General features: G+C 41.5%; 1 protein-coding gene across 1 annotated transcript in view; it reads left to right on the top strand.

Annotated features, from left to right (window-relative positions):
* The first annotated feature begins 4,068 nt into the window (after positions 1-4,068).
* Cfap91 (cilia and flagella associated protein 91) overlaps positions 4,069-19,786 on the top strand; it is a 43,679-nt gene continuing 27,961 nt past the window's right edge. Inside the window, exons 1-7 of the mRNA XM_051191484.1 lie at positions 4,069-4,189; positions 7,897-7,973; positions 8,743-8,900; positions 9,799-9,882; positions 10,847-10,903; positions 14,171-14,352; positions 18,071-18,248. Coding sequence (XP_051047441.1) covers positions 4,069-4,189; positions 7,897-7,973; positions 8,743-8,900; positions 9,799-9,882; positions 10,847-10,903; positions 14,171-14,352; positions 18,071-18,248 — 857 coding nt within the window. The remainder of the gene's footprint in view (positions 4,190-7,896; positions 7,974-8,742; positions 8,901-9,798; positions 9,883-10,846; positions 10,904-14,170; positions 14,353-18,070; positions 18,249-19,786) is intronic.

Below are 19,786 nucleotides of genomic sequence, written 5' to 3'. Positions count from 1 at the left end.
CAACTCCATATAATACACTGTGATGTATACACACACACACACACAACACACACACACGAACCTCCAAATTTTAAAACTTGAAAATAAATTGACATATGGAGACTAATAAAAGATAAGAATAGTAAAAAGCTTAATACTTTTTATATCCAATTATTGATTCTCAATTTTTATTTTAACTAGCAAATCCCCCCTCCCATTTTAGCTATTGGACTGTTGTTTCTAAAATTACTAAATTAATAGCAACAATCTTGAAACGGTGACTTGAATAGAATTTAGATGGCACCAAATAGCAGTTTTGTGAAAAGGGTTGACAGGAACACCTACACAAACAACAGCTAAGGAGTTACTTTTTTTTTTTTCTTTTTCTTTCTGAGACAGGGTTTCTCTGTGTAATAGCCCTGGCTATCTTGGAACTCATTCGGTAGACCAGGATGGCCTCAAACTCACAGATCCACCTGCCTCTGCCTCCCGAGCCCTGGGAGCCAACAACTGGCACAAATTACTTTCTAGAATTCTTCTGTGATAAGGTATGTGGCCGTGTTCCATGCCTACCGTGTCCAAGTTTGATGACTTCACCAAGGAAGGGTAAGTAGTAGTTGCTAGTAGAGTAGTAGTGACACCGTGTGTTCAGAGAGAAGAATTACATGGCTTAAATTCTCATTAATCTATTCAGCCTCTGTATTACTTACAGAACTAAGGAATTTTACACAATATTGCATGTCTGCCTCTAAAGAAAACAAAAGCTTTCCAATTTCCCTGGTGAAATATGTACTCTACAATGATATCTGTTTTCTGATTTTCCTGAGAAGACAGAGTTTTTAACCTTATTTGCTGGCCAGTTCATAAGTGATGGTAGAAGCCATCAAACTACTGGGTCACAGATAAAGGACAGTTTATCACCAACAGCAGCAGCAACACAGAGAATTAGCATCTTTATACCAGTTTCCAGAGTTCCATTTCCCACAGGTGATGTGAAAAAGACCAAATGACCATATATTATGTTGTTTCATGGGAACACAAAATTCTTAGTGAAGAAAAATAAGAATGTCCACCTCCCTTCAGTTTAAAAGGCAACATAGTCTCTATTGCCCAACATTGTTTCCTACTCAAGGAGAGGACAGACAATCTCTGACTTGCAAGACACAGTAGAAATTTGCCTCTGTGGAGAGTTGTCTCAACATGATAAATCTTTCCTTTTAAATAAATTTCATTAACAAGCCCCCCTCTTCAGTACTGAAGTTTCCTTTATACAAGCATACTACACTAAATGATAACCTAGCTCATGAAGGTCATCCATTTAGTCATTTACTATCTACTATGGATGGAATGCTTGTGTCTTGCCCAAATGAATCTCTAGTCTCCATTGCGGTAGTTAGGGTCAATGAAATCCCACAATGGGATTTGGACCCTTATAAGAAGAGACTGCCATCTGCCAGCTGGGAAGCCCTCTGGCCCTTATGAGGAGTCAGATTGCCCGGCACCTTCCTCGAGTTAGATCTTCTAGATCCCTTGTGAGAAATGAGTATTTGTTTTTTTTTAAGTCACATGCATTTAACAACCCATGGCACTTAAGACATCTATGTAACACTATTATCACAGACTAATGGTAACACACATTTGTCACCTCACTGTTTCTATTGGTCAGGAGTCTAGGCATAGCTTAAGGATTTTACTAGATTGCAACTAAGACTGCTAGAGGTACTGTTTTATCTAAGGTTTCAGTGGAGATGAATATGTTCCCAGTCTCATTGCAGTTATTAGAAAAATTCAGTTTCTTCCTATTGTAGGGGTAAGGGCTTCAGCTTCTTTCTGGTTATCAGTTGGAGGCTACATCAGTCATCTCCTAGAGGTCATTTTCAAGTGAACAACATGGCCCCTTGCTTCCTCAAAATCACTTATGAAGGATCAATCACATAATCACTTATTTCCCACCAATTTTCAGAGTCTTTTGGTTAAAGAAGTCCTAATTCTAAAGGAGTGGGTATCACACAGGACTCTGAGGCATATTCAACTCAAACCCATGGGCACCAGCCCAGGACAGTTATGAAGCCCAATTGGAACTCGCTTAAACCGTTGAATCTTAAAAGTTATTTTATTAGTTTTTTTTTTGGGGGGGGCGCTAGCTGTGGCCAGCTTGTGGAGGTTAAAGGACAACTTTGTGGAGTTTGTTCTTTCCTTCTACCTTTACTTGAATTCTGGGGCTCAAGCTCAGATTGTTGGACTTGCACCGACTTAGGTGGCGGCACCTTTACCTCCAGAGAATCCCACATTAAGACTTTTTTGTGCTTAAAAAAAAAAAAAGAAAAACCTCAAATGTGAGTTGCTAGAGTGTGACCTTTATAGAGAGAAATGACAACTGTTGCAATGCCACAAGGCTGGACATGCCTACCATAGCACAAACACCAAGGGCCTAGAGTCCTGGGGGGGGGGTCACCTTAGGAGTTTACTGACTAATTATTGGAAGATAAACTTAAGACACAGACTGTGTGGGATATATCCAAAAATGGAGAGAAATGTTGAATTCTTACCTTAAGTAAGAAATCCTCTAATTTCTATAGTTGTGAGTCTATGAACCAAAACTGGGGGGAGGGGGAGAGAAAGTTTCCAAAATATGATCTAAAGTAAAATATTATTTTAAAAACTGTAAAGTTCAAGCTAATTAGAATATCAGATATGAGGAAATGCATTGCAACCATAGCAGCAACACTAAAAACAATAAAGCATTATGGTTCCAAACTCAGAGATACACCTACCTTGGGTAGGATTAAAAGCAGGCACTAACACATCCTGCTCAATTCTCTGATTTTGATGCAAAAGAAAAATAATTCAGCATTTATCTTATCTTTATGATTTCTATTTCAGGATAACCAAGTTGGTTTAAGAAAGTTTTTTATTACAAAATGCTAGAAACTCACCATTCTAGAACAAAAGAGGACTTTTAAAAAAAGCCTTTAATGAGACAAACCAATTAATAAATAGTACCTTTGAGTCAACCATGTAAATTTGAATGTGTACTATGTAAGTTTGAACAAAAGAATGAGTATTAACTGTGTTAGCTATGATAATAGTAATAATTTTTTTTTAAAATTCATTACTTGGGCTAGAGTGTATCTCAGTAGGAGAGTGCTTGTAGCATATGTGAGACTCTAAATTCAGTTTGTAACACCACAAAAATAATGAATAAACGGTATTATTAATTTGAGATGCTGGTTACTTTTAAGGCAAAGTGATAAATGGATTTCTTAAGAAGAAGGAGGAAGACGGAAGAGAAAGAAGAGGGAAAAGAAGGAGGAAGAGAAGGAGGAGGAGAAGGAGAATGGACCAAAAACTGACCCATTTTTTGCTTCTAGTTTATCTCGTACGGTTTTTCAAAAGCAGAGCCCACTACGCACGCGCCAAAATGTCTGCATCAGCTCCAACCCTGAGAGCAGCCGTCTAGAGACAGATTTCCAATTACTGATAGCCTAGCTTTTGGTTACTGCACCAATGCCCAGCATTTAGGAGCTTGGTTTCCTTGATCCTGTGGAAAGGAGCTCTCAGAAATGAAAGTACCCATTTTTTTTTTTTTTTTTTTTTTTTTTTTTTTTTAGAAGATTACGAGACTTCACAGGGATCTCCAAAAGAGACTGATGGCAAGGGCTGTCACTGGCAAATTGCCCTTTGGTTTTCTTTGGTAGCCTTTTTCCCAGCATTTGACGTGGTTCCTAGTAGGGCGGGAGCGAGGCCATCTTGCCCCTAGCCTCCTCTTCCTAGCCCTACTTCTTTCCATGCTAGCGTTTCCTTCTTTCCTGTTCCCAGCTCCTCAGGGCGCCGGGCATCCCGCCTCTTCATCCTGCCACATTTGCCAGCCTTGCATCCCCACATCCACTCTGGCACTCGGTCCTGCTTATTCAAACTGTCCTTCTTGGCTCTGCCCCGCGCCTGCCGGCTCCTCCCTGCCCTGCCGCCCCGCCTCCTGAAACTGCCCCGCCCCTTACCCACGCGTGTACATCTGAGGTTGCCATAGCTACGCAGCTATCAAGCCTCCCATAGCTGGTGATCTGCTGGCGGGAGGAAAGAGGCAGCACCATGAGCCACATAATGACTATCCAGAAGGCCAAGACCAACAACCTTCAGGGGTTCCCGTACCGGTGCGAGCAGTTGAGGGCCAAAGGCAGCATCACCAGTCGAACATACGATTTCCTGTATGGTAAGGGCTACACTCCTCTCTGGGGCTAATGTGACTTGGTAGGGGAGCGAGCGGTGTGCTAATAAACAAACAAACAAGTTCCAGAACAAACCCTCTGTCACTGGCTGGAGGAGTTGGGAACAGCAGGTCCCTACCCTCAGGTGCCTGCACTCTCTGCAGCCTTGGGAAACCACAAGTGTGCTCAGCTTCTCCCAGCAACAGGAAGGGTTCACCTTTTTTTCTCCTGGTAAGTTATCTTCCTGAAACCTAGTCGGAGGTTTTGGGTGCTCATTCAGAAAAGTGTAAATTGACTTGCAGAACAAGAAAGTCACACAAGGCGACTACATTCCAACTGCGTAAAACGTTCAGTGAGAATGATCTTCCTGCCCCCAGGCTCTGGACAACTCCATATTCCGTGTTCTGGATAAAGAGGTGCCCGCTTTTCTCACTTGTTTTCAGAGGCCCTTTGTTTCCTTTCAACCTTTTTATCTATCAAAACATTGTTAATAGACTTGGTGCACTGATTCCCCCGAGACCAATTAAACAATTAAACTTCAGTGTATGCTAATGCCCCGATTTTCCATTTGTGGTCTATTTCCCCGGACCTTAAGTTCTGGTCCATTCATGTTTGCAGCCTTCTCGAACCTAGTCAGTCCAGTGCTGGTACACAATGTTAGGTGTGTAAGTGTTAACTAAAATTTTGGATTTACTGCTACAATGATTGCAACTGTTTAAGCACGATGACTCCTTTTCCTGATTTTACCCACTGTAGAACCAAGCTGTCACCTGAACCCAACATTATTTTCAACTCTGTCCCTGTGGATTCCCATAAGACACCCATCAGACCCATCTTCCTTGGCTTGGGCCGTGTAATGACTGCTCATATGTCCTGCTCAGTGATCTGCTTTGTTACTCCTGGTCTCATCTTTGGAAATAAATCTAATAAATGTTTGGCCCAAGAGAAAAATCTACTTGGGAAATCAAATGTCTCTCCAAATGAATTTAGTGTCATCTTGGTTGTTTTTTTTTTAAGATTTTTATATTTATTTATTTTGTTTTATGTGTATGAGTGTTTGCCTGCATGTATGCATGTGTACCACGTGTGTGCCTGGTACTCTTGCAGGTCAGAAAAGGGCAACAGACCCCCTGGAACTGGAGTTAAAAATGATAGTTAGCCACCTCCGGGTGCTGGGCTAGAACCCAAGCCTTCTGCTAGACTCCAGACTGGCAGCTAGACTAGCAACAAGTGCTCTTAACAGCTGAGCCATCTCTCAGGCCTCACATGACCTGATTTTAATAAATAGTCCACTCAGGCACCAGTACCCTTCATCGTTAAAGATATACGCAGTGAGCAGATACTTACAGTTGTGGGCCAATCAGTTGTTGACCTTTGGAGAGATAACTTGGGCCCATCATCAACACAGAGTCTTTGTAAATCTAAGGGCTAAATTCTAAAGATGGCTGATATTGCTTATTTCTTAGTAGAGAGCAATATTTTCTTACCAATTCTCAAGATGTCATGCTATTTGCATCCTTCCAGTACATTGAACACGGAAAATGATGTCCAAATTTACCTCCCCCCCCCCCGTGTGTGTGTATGTGTGGTAAGAGAGTGGCAGAAGTCAATACTGAATGCCCTTCTCAGTTGTTCTCCACTTTATTTTTTAAGACAGTGTCTCATTGAACCAAGAGCTCACTGATTCTGCTGGACGGCCCCGGGGTCCTCCTGGTCCCTCCTCCCCAGTTCTAGTATTACAAGTATACAGGCTGCTGTGCAGGCTTTTTATTACGTGTTGGGGCTTTGAACTCACATCTTCATGCTTGTGCTGTAAGCCCTTTACTGAGTGAGCGTCTTCCTTGTGTTGCTATGTTTGTTCTTTTGACCTGGAAAGGGAATATTGTTTACATAAAAGATTCACAGGAATGAAGAACTTTCAAGAACAGTGAAGGTCATTAGACACTGTGCTTGAAATGTGATAGGTGTTTTGTTTTGTTTTTCAAGATAGGGTTTCTCTGTAGCTTTGGAACCTGTCCTGAAACTCAATCTGTAGACCAGGCTTGTCTTGAACTAACAGAGATCTACCTGCCTCTGCCTCCTGAGTGCTGGGGTTAAAGGCATGCACCACCACTGCCCAGCTAGATATGATAGGCTTTTGTTTGCATCCCAATTCCATTAGCTGACTTGGAATTTACAGAAAAGAAACACATCTATCAGAATACCATCAGCTGCTACAGTTAGGCAATGTCTAAACTCTCTAATTGGCTGTCCAGTTAAGAAACTGCAAGCCAAGCATACTGGCAAGTGCCTCTAACCCCTCCTTTGTGCTCAGAAGGCAGAGACAGGAAGATCTCCTGTATTCAGGAGTTCAAGGCTAGCTTGGACAACATAGCAAGACTCAATGTTGAAAATGAGAGAGGGCCAGAAAGAGCTCAATATGTAAGGGCCCGATGACCTGGGTTTCCCTCCTAGAACCTACATCTACAAATTGTCCTTTGTCATGTGCACATGAGCAGTGGCAAATAAATGTAAGACAAAAAATGTGCATCAGTGTTACAAAGCTTGTGGGAGAGACCAACCAAATCTTACTGGATTGAGGCTCACTCCATGAGCTGGAACCTATCTCCAGCACCACTCAGATGGCCAAGAACCTGAGACTAGACAGGCCATGAACCTAGGGGGAAATACTGTTCTGATAAAGGAATGAAGCAATAGAATGACTCTTCATGACATTCTGCTGTACTCATATGTCAGTGTTTCACCCAACCATCATTAGAGAGGCTTCCTCCTGTGGTAGATGGGAATAAACACAGAGACCCACAACTGGACAATATGCAGAGAGTGAGGCACCTTGGAACACTCAGTCCTAAATGGGATGTCTGCATCAAATCCCTCTCTTCATGGCTCAGGGAAGAGGAGGCAGGGAGACTGTAAGAGCCAGAAAGAATGGAGGACACCAGGAAATAAAAGGACTTCTAAACACAGCAGGACAGATGCTCACAGAGACTGTGCCAGCACGTACAGGGCCTGCATGGGCCAAGCCAGATGCGGTTCCATTGCTGAGCATGGAAGTGAACACAGCCACCATCCCTAACCCAGATGCTATCTCCAAATGACAACTGCTCACAAAGGAAAAATTAGTTCTCTCCAACAGAGTATCACTGGGTATACAACAGGCCAGGCCCTGTGCCCAGCAGTAGAAGGCCAACACAAAATGAGCTCAATGGCATTTTTTTGAAGGTTCTTTGTCCCATAATACATTGATAGGGCTTTTTGTTTTCCCCTTACAGATCTTTTGCACACACACACACACACACACACACACACACACACACACACACACACACATATATACATACCATGGTTTTCGTGTTCATGTTTTTATGGGATTTCTGTGTAAGCAAACGTGTGTCTCTACATGTTCTTCCTGTGCTTTTTCTTTGGGTCTTTTTCTTCTGTTTGTTTTCTCTTATTCCAATTTGTTTGCTTTTATTTTATCTCATTTATTATTATTTCTAGGTGCCTGTTTGTTTTCTAAAGAGAAAGAGAGGGAGAAAGGGCGTGGATTTGGATGGGAGGGGAGGAGTTTGAAGAAGGAAAAAACATAATCAGAATATTCTGTGTAGTAAAACTGATAGAGATAAAAGGGAGAAAGTTGCATTCTTTGCCCAGCATTCTCACTGAAAATGTCAACATACTTTATTCTTTATGTCACTCTGCTGCTTTACAGACCCATTATTTATCGTGTCGAGTGAGCGTGATCATGCACAGGCAAATGTCCAAGCCACCCTGGTTCGAAGCAGGCTGGTGAGTTTAATTGACCTATTAGCACAACCTAATCAATCTGAACCATCTGGTTTGGCTACTACACTAATCAGGACTTTGGGCATTACTGCAATATGATTACAGGGACCAGGCATGTTATTGCATGTAGCTCATTGCAAGGGCTAAGTAATAGGGAACAAAGAACCCATAAACTGGGCTGGAGAGATGGATGGCTCAGAAGTTAGTGGTGCTTGCCGCTCTTGCAAGAGGATGGGAGTTCAGTTCCCAACAAGCTGGTCTGGTGACTCACAACCACCTGTAACTGAATTGTCTATAACTCCCTTTCTGTGGGATTGGATGACCACTTCTGGCCTGTGTGGGCACCTGGATCCATGTACACACACACACACACACACACACACACACACACACAGGCACACAGGGGGGAGGGGGGAGGGAGGAAGAGGGAGGGGGAGAGAGAGGGAGAGAGAGAGGGAGAGGGAGAGGGAGAGAGACCTAAAAAGCTAAGTCAATGGAAATGATGTATGAACCCAGGTTAGAAAATTTAAGTGGTAGCAAAGCATATACATTACAGAATAATGTAGTCGTAGCACCCGCCACATAAATATTGTCGCCAGCTTTTTGAGTATCCTCTTAGAGACAGTTTGTGCAAGTCCAAGTAACTTCTGCTCTGGAGCTAGATGCATTGTTTTGTACTTTTGAAAAAGCTTACAACACAATTAAATTCTATTAGAAACTCTGACCATGTTATTTTGGCCTTTTCATCTCTGCCTCACTTTCTGAACCTTAGAAAAAAGTTCCCAACTTTAAGTCCATGTTCAGTAACCTGTTCCATCATCCAAGATATTCTATGTATTGGAGCAAGTCAGATCCTGTCCCATCATGTGTCAGCCGAGAATGGAGGGGACAAGAAGCCAAACACAAAGAAGCCCTTCGACTCCGTGCTGCGTAAGTATCGGGTCCTGCTCCAAAATGTAGTTGTGTTTTTAATGGATATATTGATGTTTTTAAAAATTGTAATTTTTCTGCATGATTTGAAAACTTATAGCTATGATGTAAATCTCTCTTTCTAAAACAGGGCTGATTAAGAAGCAAAAGCTATACATTTTATAATATGTTATATTATTAACTATGTATTACTATTTATTAATTTTATAATTATTTACAAAACATATAAATGTATTAAATAAATAAATTATAAGATACATATGCTTATAGATAATACATATAATACATATTTTAGCCATATATGGTTATCATCTTTTAATTGTGTTTATTTACAAATATCTATACTATATAAAAATATATTCAGAATAAAACCATATTTATATATGGTTAAAAGTCTTCCAAAGGTTGGCATGTATGTTTATGTGTATATTAAAGGACAACTTACCACCAAAGACAGGAATGATCCAATCTGTTGTTCCTTTGATCAATCTCAAAAATTACAAGTGGTCTCTTTGGTTGGAACTTAAACTATGGTTGATTTTTTTGTTTTTTGTTTTTGAGACTTACAAGTAAAGTGCCTTCAAAAATCAATCTATTGAAATCTTGATTGTTTAAATGATTTACAAGTAAGTCATTGTAATTTAATAAATAATAATGTGTCCCAGACAGGGCATAAAATTAGTCTTTGGAACTCTGCTATTTTCATTGAAAGTGACTATTTTCATATGTGGGATTTTATAAATCTACTCATTTCCCAACTCTGACCTTTCCTCTTACCAGATCCAGTCCTTCTATCTGGCCTAAGATGTAGGACAGCTAAGTGCACTCTCTATCCCTACACACAGGAACAGGACATGTAGAGATGATGACTTAAATACACTTCTCTGCTTCATTTTAGAATGGATGCTTCTTTCCAGATGCCCAAGGAACAGTATGAAGATCCGGAAGTTTCTGGAAGAAATCGCTATAAATTCTTTGACAGGTAGAAAGTAAAGAGTGATAACTGTTAGAGCTTAGGAGCTACTAGGAGCCACCCTCTTGGTGGTAGCAGCAGTTGTCATTCTTAGGTGGGTGCAGCATGCATTCTTTACTTGAATGCCACCTAATCTGCACAGTAGTCACATTAGAGAGGGCATGTGAGGTACCCATGGCAACAAGGGATGTATAGTCAATAAAACGCAGTCGTCAAATGAAGTCAAATATAACATATGTCTGGAAATCATCACGTAGGAAAACATCGCTAAATGCCTCCAAATGGACAATATTTATCAATGTTGCTCAAACCCAATCAAAAGATTTTCTTTATTTCATTTGTGACTCCTACCCCTGTGATAATAATGTACTCAAGGTGAACTAATCTAAAATGAGGATACCCCTGCCAATCTTGGCTTGGAAAATAACCTTGATACCACATCTGAATAAACTTCCTTTCAAAGATGAATTTCTGATCTAGATTATCATATATAAACATCCCCTAATGGAGATCATCTGATACTGACTTTTTTTTATTTTTAGGAATTTGATTTCTTAACTAAAATAGTTACAAATTCTTAGGCTCCTGCCAGGAGGAGGACCTTTAAATGGAGGCCTTGGTCATTTCAGAGGTCTCAAGAACTTGAGAAGTGGCTGGAGGCTGACAGGTTCTGAAGTCCAAGTGCTTCTGGGGGCATGGCTGCTGAGGAGACACCAGTGTGCACACTGAGGATGCAGGTCCCCAGCTGGACCTCATATTGGCTGGATCTCCTGGGCCAGATCTGGGAATTTGCATTTTAAATATGAACATCTCTGGTGCTTTTGTATACACAAAACTTTGGATATTACTAATTTCATTTTAGTTTTTTTCAAACTCATTGTTTTTTTTGGGGGGGGGAGAGGGAAGAAATACTAAAGTAAAAAGAAAGATTGAACTAGTATGAAAATCTCACACAGTTTCCTTTTCTTCCCAGGCCCTTCCTTCCATTTCTTCAACATATGCCACTCAATGTTGTTTTAGCAACATCCAAGTAAGTAACTTTATTTCAAAACACTCTCATCTTACCATTCACTTCATATTTACTACAGGCAGGCAGTTAATTCTCTAGATCAATACTTCGCAACCTATGAACCATGGACCACCATAGCCAGGAGCCTTCCTGATCCCTCCAGAGATTTTCTGTGTGCCAAGGTCTGAGTAATATTGTTACATGAATTTTAAAGCTCACTGATTTTTCTAGTGAGTCATGAATCACACTGAAAAAGAATAGAAACAGCCAAAAGCATCAGACATATGTTGCTGTTTTATATTCCTTTTGTTTAATAAAGACAAATGGCCATTCCTATGTGGATATAATGGTTATGACATAAAATGTATTTCTGATAATGAGTTATCTGTGCTACCATAACAAATTGTCATAGGCTGAGTGATTTATAAGTTACAGAAATTAATTTCTCATATTTTTGGAGGTTAGGAAGTCTAAGGCTGAAGCACCAGCATTGAGTGTCTGGTGAGTGCTCTCTTGCTGCCCTCGTGTGGTGAAAGGGGAAAGGCTATGTTCATGCATACTGACAAGTAGGGAGGCAAAGAGGCCCCTAATCATTGCCTCTAGCACCTTTATAAGGTTCCAATCCATCCAGGAAGGCTTATCACGTCCCAAGAGATTCCTCCCTTGCGTGCCATCAAAAAAGGAATCACAACACACACACACACACACACACACACACACACACACACACACACACACACGTCCTCTTTTGATTCCCTGGAATACACACTTGTGGGGTGGTAATACATCACTATTTTATCATGAGAAGTTTTGGGGGGATGTTAGGGTTTTAAATTTGATGACCAATTAACCTACACAAGGCAACGAGCTGCACATAGGTTCATTCCACTCAAAGGAGTGAGACACCTTGAGAGAACAGTGCAAGGAGCAAATGGCTTTAGTTTCGGGGGAAATTGTGGTTAAAATCACTGCCCCTCTTTCCTGTGCTGGGTGCAGCAGTGTCAGCTCTTGGAATATGGTACAGGAGGAGTGCAGGACAGAGGAGACAGCCACAGCGGCTACCGTAATATTCCAACACCAGAGCATCCAACCCGGAGGACCAGCCAGGACACAGCAAGGGTCATTTAGGGAGCCATGAGGAGTTTGTAGGGGTGGGGGCGGTCTGAGTCATGGATGAGGTCTAAGAGGTAGGAAGAAATTGCTCTTATTTTACTTTCCCCTAAAGCCAACTGAAATAGTAGAAGACAATAGTTTGGAGAAAATAAGCAAGGAAATTGAACGCGAAGCTACTACAGGTGTTCTGTCTGAGTAGAATTCCTCTTTTTCATCCCTTTGCTGGACTTTCCTAAAAACAGCCTAGGTAGGCATCAAAACCCTTCCTCAGAAGAACTGAGGCGGCCTTATCATACTCTAACTACATTCGGTCAGACAGTTCAAGTGGTTGCAGCTTCTACATAAAGACACTTAGCCATGCTGGGAAACACTCTGACCTATATCCCAAACCCCATTTAAGATAGTTTTGACAAATAGCTCTGGGTGTCCTTGAATTCATGAATCTCCTGCCTCAGCCTTATGAGAGCCAAAATTACATTGAAAACCTTTTTGTTTTTTGAAAAAATAAAGTAATCTTACTATTCAAGGCATTTAGTAGTGGGAATGCCTTTTCATTTTCAATGAATCATGACATTTTGGGGTTGCTTTTGTACCAATTTTCATATGATCTGGGATGATATAGAGCTGGTGTCCAGGTATTTTTGAAGTACAAGTTTTTAGTAGAATAATTTTTGATGAAAACAGAAACTACATTAGATTGTCAGATTATTATTTGAATAGCTATATAAATTCCATTAAATATAAGTGTACACTTTTACATTTTAGGGAGCTTTTCTTAAGACCATGTAGTTCAGGCTGTCCCAGAAATCTCTATGAACCCCAGCCCAGAACTAAGGCTGACCTCAAACTCACATTAATCACCATCACTCTGGAGGCTGAGGCAGAAGGATTGCCATAAGTGCAAGGGCAACCTGGGCTACATGAGACCTTGTCTCCAAAGAACAAAACAAAACCCACTAAAACAAATCAACCAACCATTTTGTTTCCTTATAACTTATCAAGTTATAAGGATGGGTCCTCTCCATCCTTTAAACCTTTATGTATGAGGAAGTTACATAAAATAGTAATTGTTTTACCTTACTTTGCTTTCTGTGGTGTGCATTATTTTTTCATACATCCGTTAAAAGTTCTACTTTCTGATTTGTGATTGTACTTTACTGATTTTTCTGTGGAACTCCACTAGGAGCTCTGGGGTTATAGACACATGCCCTTTCAGTGGGCCCCAAGCATCAAACTCAAGTCATCAGGCTTGCTCGGCAAGCACTTTTACCCTCTGAGCCACCTCCCTGGCCCCAATATAAATATTTCTACTTGTGCAAAAAAATTTTTGAGACAGCTTCTTGCTATTTAGCCAGATTTGGCCTCCAACCCATTATGTCCCTGGTCCTGGATTACAGGTGTGTGCTACCTTATCTGGCTACATTTGCTAACAAAAGAAAAACCTTTACTTATTCATTTGGGGGGGGTGTTTGTCTGTGGGTGTGGGAGCACATGTATGACAATGAACATCATATGGGAATCAGTTCTGTCCTTCAGTCATGTGAGTTCCAGAGACCAAGCTCAGGTCATCAAGCTTATAGGCATCTGCCTTTACCCTCTGGGCTATCTTACTGGCCCCTACTTATACTTTCTGCTGAAGCTTTTGCAGTCTCTCTGGAGTTCATTTTTGCAGAAGGTATTTGCTAACTGTTGCACATGCTCTCTGTGTTATGGCAGCCTTGATGAAAGAGTTACCATCCACAACGACTCATGGGTTCTAGTGCTTGCTTCCTCCTGCAAGCTTTCTCTCCTCTGCATTTCTACAAAGAAACAGCTAAGTTGGGAGATGACAAAGAGCAGAGGAGAAGCAGGAAATGTATCAATGCTGAACAGGTCCAAAAGTATGGACACAACACCCCCGTCCAAAAGCCATCTCTAGCTGTGCCCCACACAGCCGCTTTCATGAGGAGACCCAGTGTCTGTGTCCACTCACTGTCCTGGTACAAGTGAAAGCAACAAGTCATTCTCTAAGATCTGTAGGGCCCAAGAGCACACACTTAGTCATACTGGACTCTTCGTTCCTGTGGCATTTAAAGGATGGATGGGATTAATGAAACTCAAAGATTTGTTTTTACCTAGTTCTGTAATACTTGAAATGTTCACATTGAGTTCCAGCCTTTAATTTTGCCCTCCTAGGCTAGAAACATTTGTTTTTCCTCCTGAAACCTCCAAGTATACGGTCATCCCGACAAAGTCTACTGTGGGCACTCAGACGGACTACAGGGATGCAGAGGTGCAAACAGATCCATACTCTCCAGAATATGTCGTGTGTCAAGACACTATTCCTGAGCTCTTGACCCTGGCTAACCTGACCTGGGGTGAGTTGGTAATAGTCACTGAATATTGCAGATAGTAGTCCATGCTGCTGAGTTCCTGGGAATGACGTATATTCAGGCAGTTTATACAGTGTCTTATACAGTGATTTATGAAGTGCTCACTTACATCCTGGGAGAAAATATTTACATATAAAATATTAGGGAGGGCTAGTCTCCAACTTCAGACTCTACAAGGACTGAAAACTATTCAACAACAAGAAAACACAACGTTTTTTAAAAATGGACAATGAGCCCAAATAGGCATTTCTTAAAAGAAGACAGATTTATTAAAAGACAAAGATTGGGTCTCGAATGCAACAGAGAGGTAAGATGGAGTGAGAATGCCATAAGGAAGAAGAGAAAATGGGGTAAGGGTCAGCCAGCCGAAGCAAAAATATTTTTATTTGCTGACAATTTTCATTTAAAACCTTAATAAGGGTCTGGGGTGACGGCTCAGTGGTTAAGAACACCGGCTGATCTTCCAGAGGACATGGGTTCGGCTCCCAGGATCTATATGGTACCTCATGATCATTTGTACTTTCAATTTCAGGGGATAAGACACCCTATTCTGGCCTCTGCAGGAGCCAGGCACGCAAGCGATGCAAAACAACAGCCAGGCATATAAAAGAAAATGTGATATATTAAACAAAACAAAACAAACCAGTAGAAGGCCTTTGAGGCCCTGCACTCGGAAAGCAGAGACAAGTGGATCTCTGTGAGTTCTAGGCTGGCCAATTTTACATAGTGAGACCCTCAAAACAACACACTAAATATCAGAACTAAAAAGAATGATCTGCACGAGAGCTGATCATGAAACCAACATGCAAAAACCAACAAAAACCAAAAGCAAAAAAAAAAACCCTAGTAACCTCACTGCACAGGCAGCATGTAATTAGAAAAGTCATTTGGAATGGCCACAGCTTAATTGTAACAAATGATAATGACCAGACATGCCAAGACTTTATAGAGAAAATTAAAAATGTTTCTTTCCGGCCTACAGAGGTGTGATTCAAGCAGAACAGGCCACTCTTATGAGTGGGAAACTCATGCTCAAGTGGGTATGATTTCCTTCCTTAATGAGTTATACCTTCAAGTAATTCTGACTGAAATTCCTACTCCTACTCTAACTGTCCTTGTGTGAGCAGGGGTGAGCTCACACTGGGCACAGAGAGACCAGAACAGGGATGTTTGCTGCAGCTTTGTGTAGGTGTGGATGCAAAGGCAATCCAGGTGTCCATCAGAGATGTAAGCTTAAGCCAAATGCATTCTCTGTGAGTGCAGCCGAGTGCCCCCCACCATGGATTTGAATAAAAATGACTTTTAGAATAAGACATGAAATGGCTTTTTCAGCCTTTGGCTAACAGCAAGCATAGACCAACACATGTGTCAGGCTTTGCATGTGACAATCTTTAAAATCAGTTCGCTTGTTTTTATGTAGTTCTACTTCTTTCATCTTCGAATCAGATCTGGTTTCTGCTTCCTGCCTTGTTAGGGGAGTAAACTTGGATGCAGAAGAACACAAAACGGGCTGTTGCTCTTGATCCCGACCTCCGTCCACTTCATGGAACCCACTTTACCTTTTAGCCCCTCAGTTTCTTTATTTGTAAAACAGGAGATTTAGGGAAAGTAAATATATTTGGACAGTTCTTGCTACATTGTAAGCGATTAAAAGAGTAATTTATGGCCAGGTGGTAGTAGCCCAAGCCTTTAATCCCAGCACTGGGTGGCAGAGGCAGGATCTCTGTGAGTTCAAGGCCAGCCTGGTCTACAGAGTGAGTTCCAGGACAGCCAGGGCTAAAACAGTGAAAGCCTGCCTAGAAAAAAAATAAAACTTATATGTCCTAGACACAAATACCTGCCCAGATTCACACAATGCTAAGGGAGGGAAGAATGCCCTAAATTCCTGTTGTGTTTATCTTAGGAGAGGGAAGAGGAGAACAGAGCACAACATGGTGATTAAAAGAATCTTTATTTTTAATTTTTAACTTCTTTCATTGGAAAAGTAAAGTTATTTGACATATAATGCAACTGTCCATAGTATGAATATGGCATTTTCATACTTTTTAGTTTTAAATTCCTAAATAAAACCCTACACCATATATGTACATATTTTCATATATATATTAAACATGGGATTGTTCATTTCTTTTTAAGATGGTATGTTTTCCTTTTAAGAACATACTTTACTTAGATTTAAGAAATTGTAATCATGCAATTATGGGGGAGCACTGGGGATGGTGTGTGGGTGAGTGGAGGTGCCTGTGGAGCCCAAAGAGAGGGTTGGACCCCTTGGAGCTGGAGCTATAGGCTGTTTGAGCCCCCTGATACAGATGCTGGAACCCAAACTCTGCTCTTCTGTGAGGACAGCATGCACACTTAACTGTGGAGTCTTCATTCCAGTACCTTCTCGTTTCTTTAAACTTACATATTCCTTCATACATTAAATGAATTGAAAGTATTTCCACTGAGGGGTAAAATGAAAGACTTGGTACTAATAGCACAGAAAATTAAGAAGTAGCTCGCTTTGTGTGGTAGACACATTTTTTTCTTTTAGGCTTTTCTGTATAATTATTTTTAAAAAATGAAAAATTAACATATTAAACAGGAAACCCATTTGGCACCTATTTCCTTTAGTAGTTTTTAGTAGTCTTGTGAAGATACACACTAAGTCAAAGCTGCTTTTAGACTCACTAGCCACCCAATGTGTGACTGGGTTCCCAACACCTGTGCCAGAGAAGGCCAGGTTGAGCTAGGTTTAGGCTTGTGTTTCGGAGTTTGTCAGGAGCCATACCCATGACTCCATGGGTACTTAAACTCTTAAATGTGGGTGTGAGATATAGTCCTAGATTGTATATTTACTATATATGCAAGGAAGATTACTGGCTAATGGTTATTTCTTTAGCATCAGTTCTTTTTTAAAAGGATGTTTCTTGCTGGGCGTTGGTGGCACACGCCTTTAGTCCCAGCACTCGGAAGGCAGAGGCAGGTGGATCTCTGTGAGTTCAAGGGCAGCCTGGTCTACAGAGGGAGTTCCAGGACAGGCTCCAAAGAAATACAGAGAAACCCTGTCTGGAATAACAAAAACAAAACAAAACAAAAAGTATGTCTCTAATCTCTGATATATTTCCCTCTCTGTATTTAACATTTTTTTTTGAAAATTTTATTTATTTTTACTTTAAGTATGTGGGTTATTTGTCTGCATATATATATATATATACATATATATATATGTGTATATATATATATGTATATCTGTGCACTACATGTGTATAGTGCCCACAAGGCCAGAAGAGGCTACTGGATCCTTTGAAAATGGAGTTACAGATGGTTTAAGGCACTATGTAGGTGCTGAGAACTGCACCTGTGTCTTCTGGAAGAGCATCCAGTGCTCTTAACCACTGAGCCATCTCTCCAGCCCCCTTCTTTGCCTTTTAAAACATGGACTTGCCTTGCACAGGATATTTGAAGATGTGGTCATTCGGTCGTCATTGTCCATTTCCCCAGTATTTTCCTTGAACAGGTATGCCACCAGAACAGCTTCTACTTCAGTAAGAGGAGGCATGAGGGTGCAGGTAATACAAGTATTGAGGTATCCAGGAAGTTTTTCCCAGTGACATCTTGCTATAGCCTAACCCTTGCATTTAGAGCAGGGCAGAAGGAAAATATACAATGGTGGCTTGTGAGTATGCCCTGTGTTCCTGAGCTGTGACATCTTCTGCAGGCCGAGGTCTCCCAGCAGGACAAGCCGAGGTAGAGATGATAGAACGGGCCCGGGAGAAGCGTGCTTGGGAAGCCACTCTGCCCCCACTGAATGACAGCTTCCAGTTTGACAAGAGGAGGAAGATGATGAATGCCATGGAGCGGAAGGAGTGGGCATTCAGAGAGGGAGAGATTGAAAAGTAGGTTCTGTGGGTCGGTGAGGGCAATGTCCAGTTATTATTATTATCATTTTATTATTATGATGATGCTGATTGTGATGATATATTTTTCAAGACAGGGTTTCTCTGTGTAGCCTTGACTGTTGTGGAACTCACTCTGTAGACCAGGCTGTCCTTGAACCTAGAGATCCATCTGCCTCTGCCTCTGCCTCCCGAATTCTGGGCAGCCACTTTATTATTATTATTATTATTATTATTATTATTATTATTTAGCCTGGAAGCATTTCCCCCAAATATCTTTGTTTAAAAACAACCCTCACACTGTGCAGATAGGAAATTGGGCTTCTAGCTCTTTAGGGAGCAGCCACCCACTCCGGGTGTGATACTAGGGCTCTGTGTAATTTTGACTCGGTCTGTGAAGTTCAACATGAAACCCAGGAACTGAACAATGGCTCCAGGACTTTTCCTGGCTGTCGCAGAGCCCCTGTGATTTCTGCAAAGCATCTTAGAGATCCCCCTTGGTGCATTCCCAGAACCACCATGCCTAGGCAGCAGTTCCCTCTATGTCTCACGAAACAGCCTCCTAGACAGCCCTCTCATTCCTACCCTCCACAGTTCGGAGGACACCTGAGTTCTAAATGGACTGACAGAGCACTTCCCACTGGAATGGCACAGTGTGGAGACTTTGTCCATGAAGATATGAGCTTGCACAGCAACATGCATAAATGACAGTATGTCTAGGAACTTCTTCAGTTTTCAATCATTTTAGCCTATGGTGGTGATGACAATAATGGTAATCATTAATTATATTGCATCACATAAGACCATTTTCAACATGTGTATAATGTGTTTTGAGCACAATCTCCCAGTGTGTTTTTGATAATGAGGTTGTTGTTGGAATGATGAGAAAGTATTAGGAAGAAAGACTCCTTACTGAGCATGTAGGGAAGGTGCTTGCTGAGACTAGCCTTAGTTCCAGTTTGTTTTGAGGCCCATACTGCTCCTCAATGCTGTCAAAGCCCCTAACGTACAAGGGAAGGGCCAAGAGAAGACTCAGTCTGTTGCTGAATTTAATTTTTTTCAGTTCCTTTTTGATCAAGCCTGAATCCAGACTATGTGGTTTTGGTAAAAGCCGACAATTCATTGGAAACCATGTGTATGGCGGGCACCCTCAATGCATTCTGTGGTCTGTAGACATTTAAACTGGTTGCTGTTCTTGGGAGAGGAATGTGTCTTGTCAGAAGGCATTAAAGTATTTAGAATGTTTCTGGCCAGATTTAAAACCAAGGCCAATTTTAATCAATGTGCTTCAAGCACCCCCCCACCCCCACCATCCCGTGTGGGATGGGACTCTGCTATGAGATGGTGAACCTGGTGAGTGATGGTGTCTGTGCCTCATTGGAGCTGAGGGTGAGGAGAGACCAGAGGGTAAGGTAAGAGCCTGTCCCCCTCCCTGAGGCAGGCACCAGGCAATGTGTTAGACTGTGTGTAAATGCTAGCAGAACCCAGCTGAGGGAAGAGCTCTTTGAGATGGGTGACTTGGGAGAGAAGGCTTCATG

This window comes from Phodopus roborovskii, unplaced genomic scaffold (genome assembly GCF_943737965.1).
Source record: "Phodopus roborovskii unplaced genomic scaffold, PHOROB, whole genome shotgun sequence".
In the NCBI taxonomy this organism is placed as follows: domain Eukaryota; kingdom Metazoa; phylum Chordata; class Mammalia; order Rodentia; family Cricetidae; genus Phodopus; species Phodopus roborovskii.
This window is presented reverse-complemented; position numbering and strand designations above follow the sequence as displayed.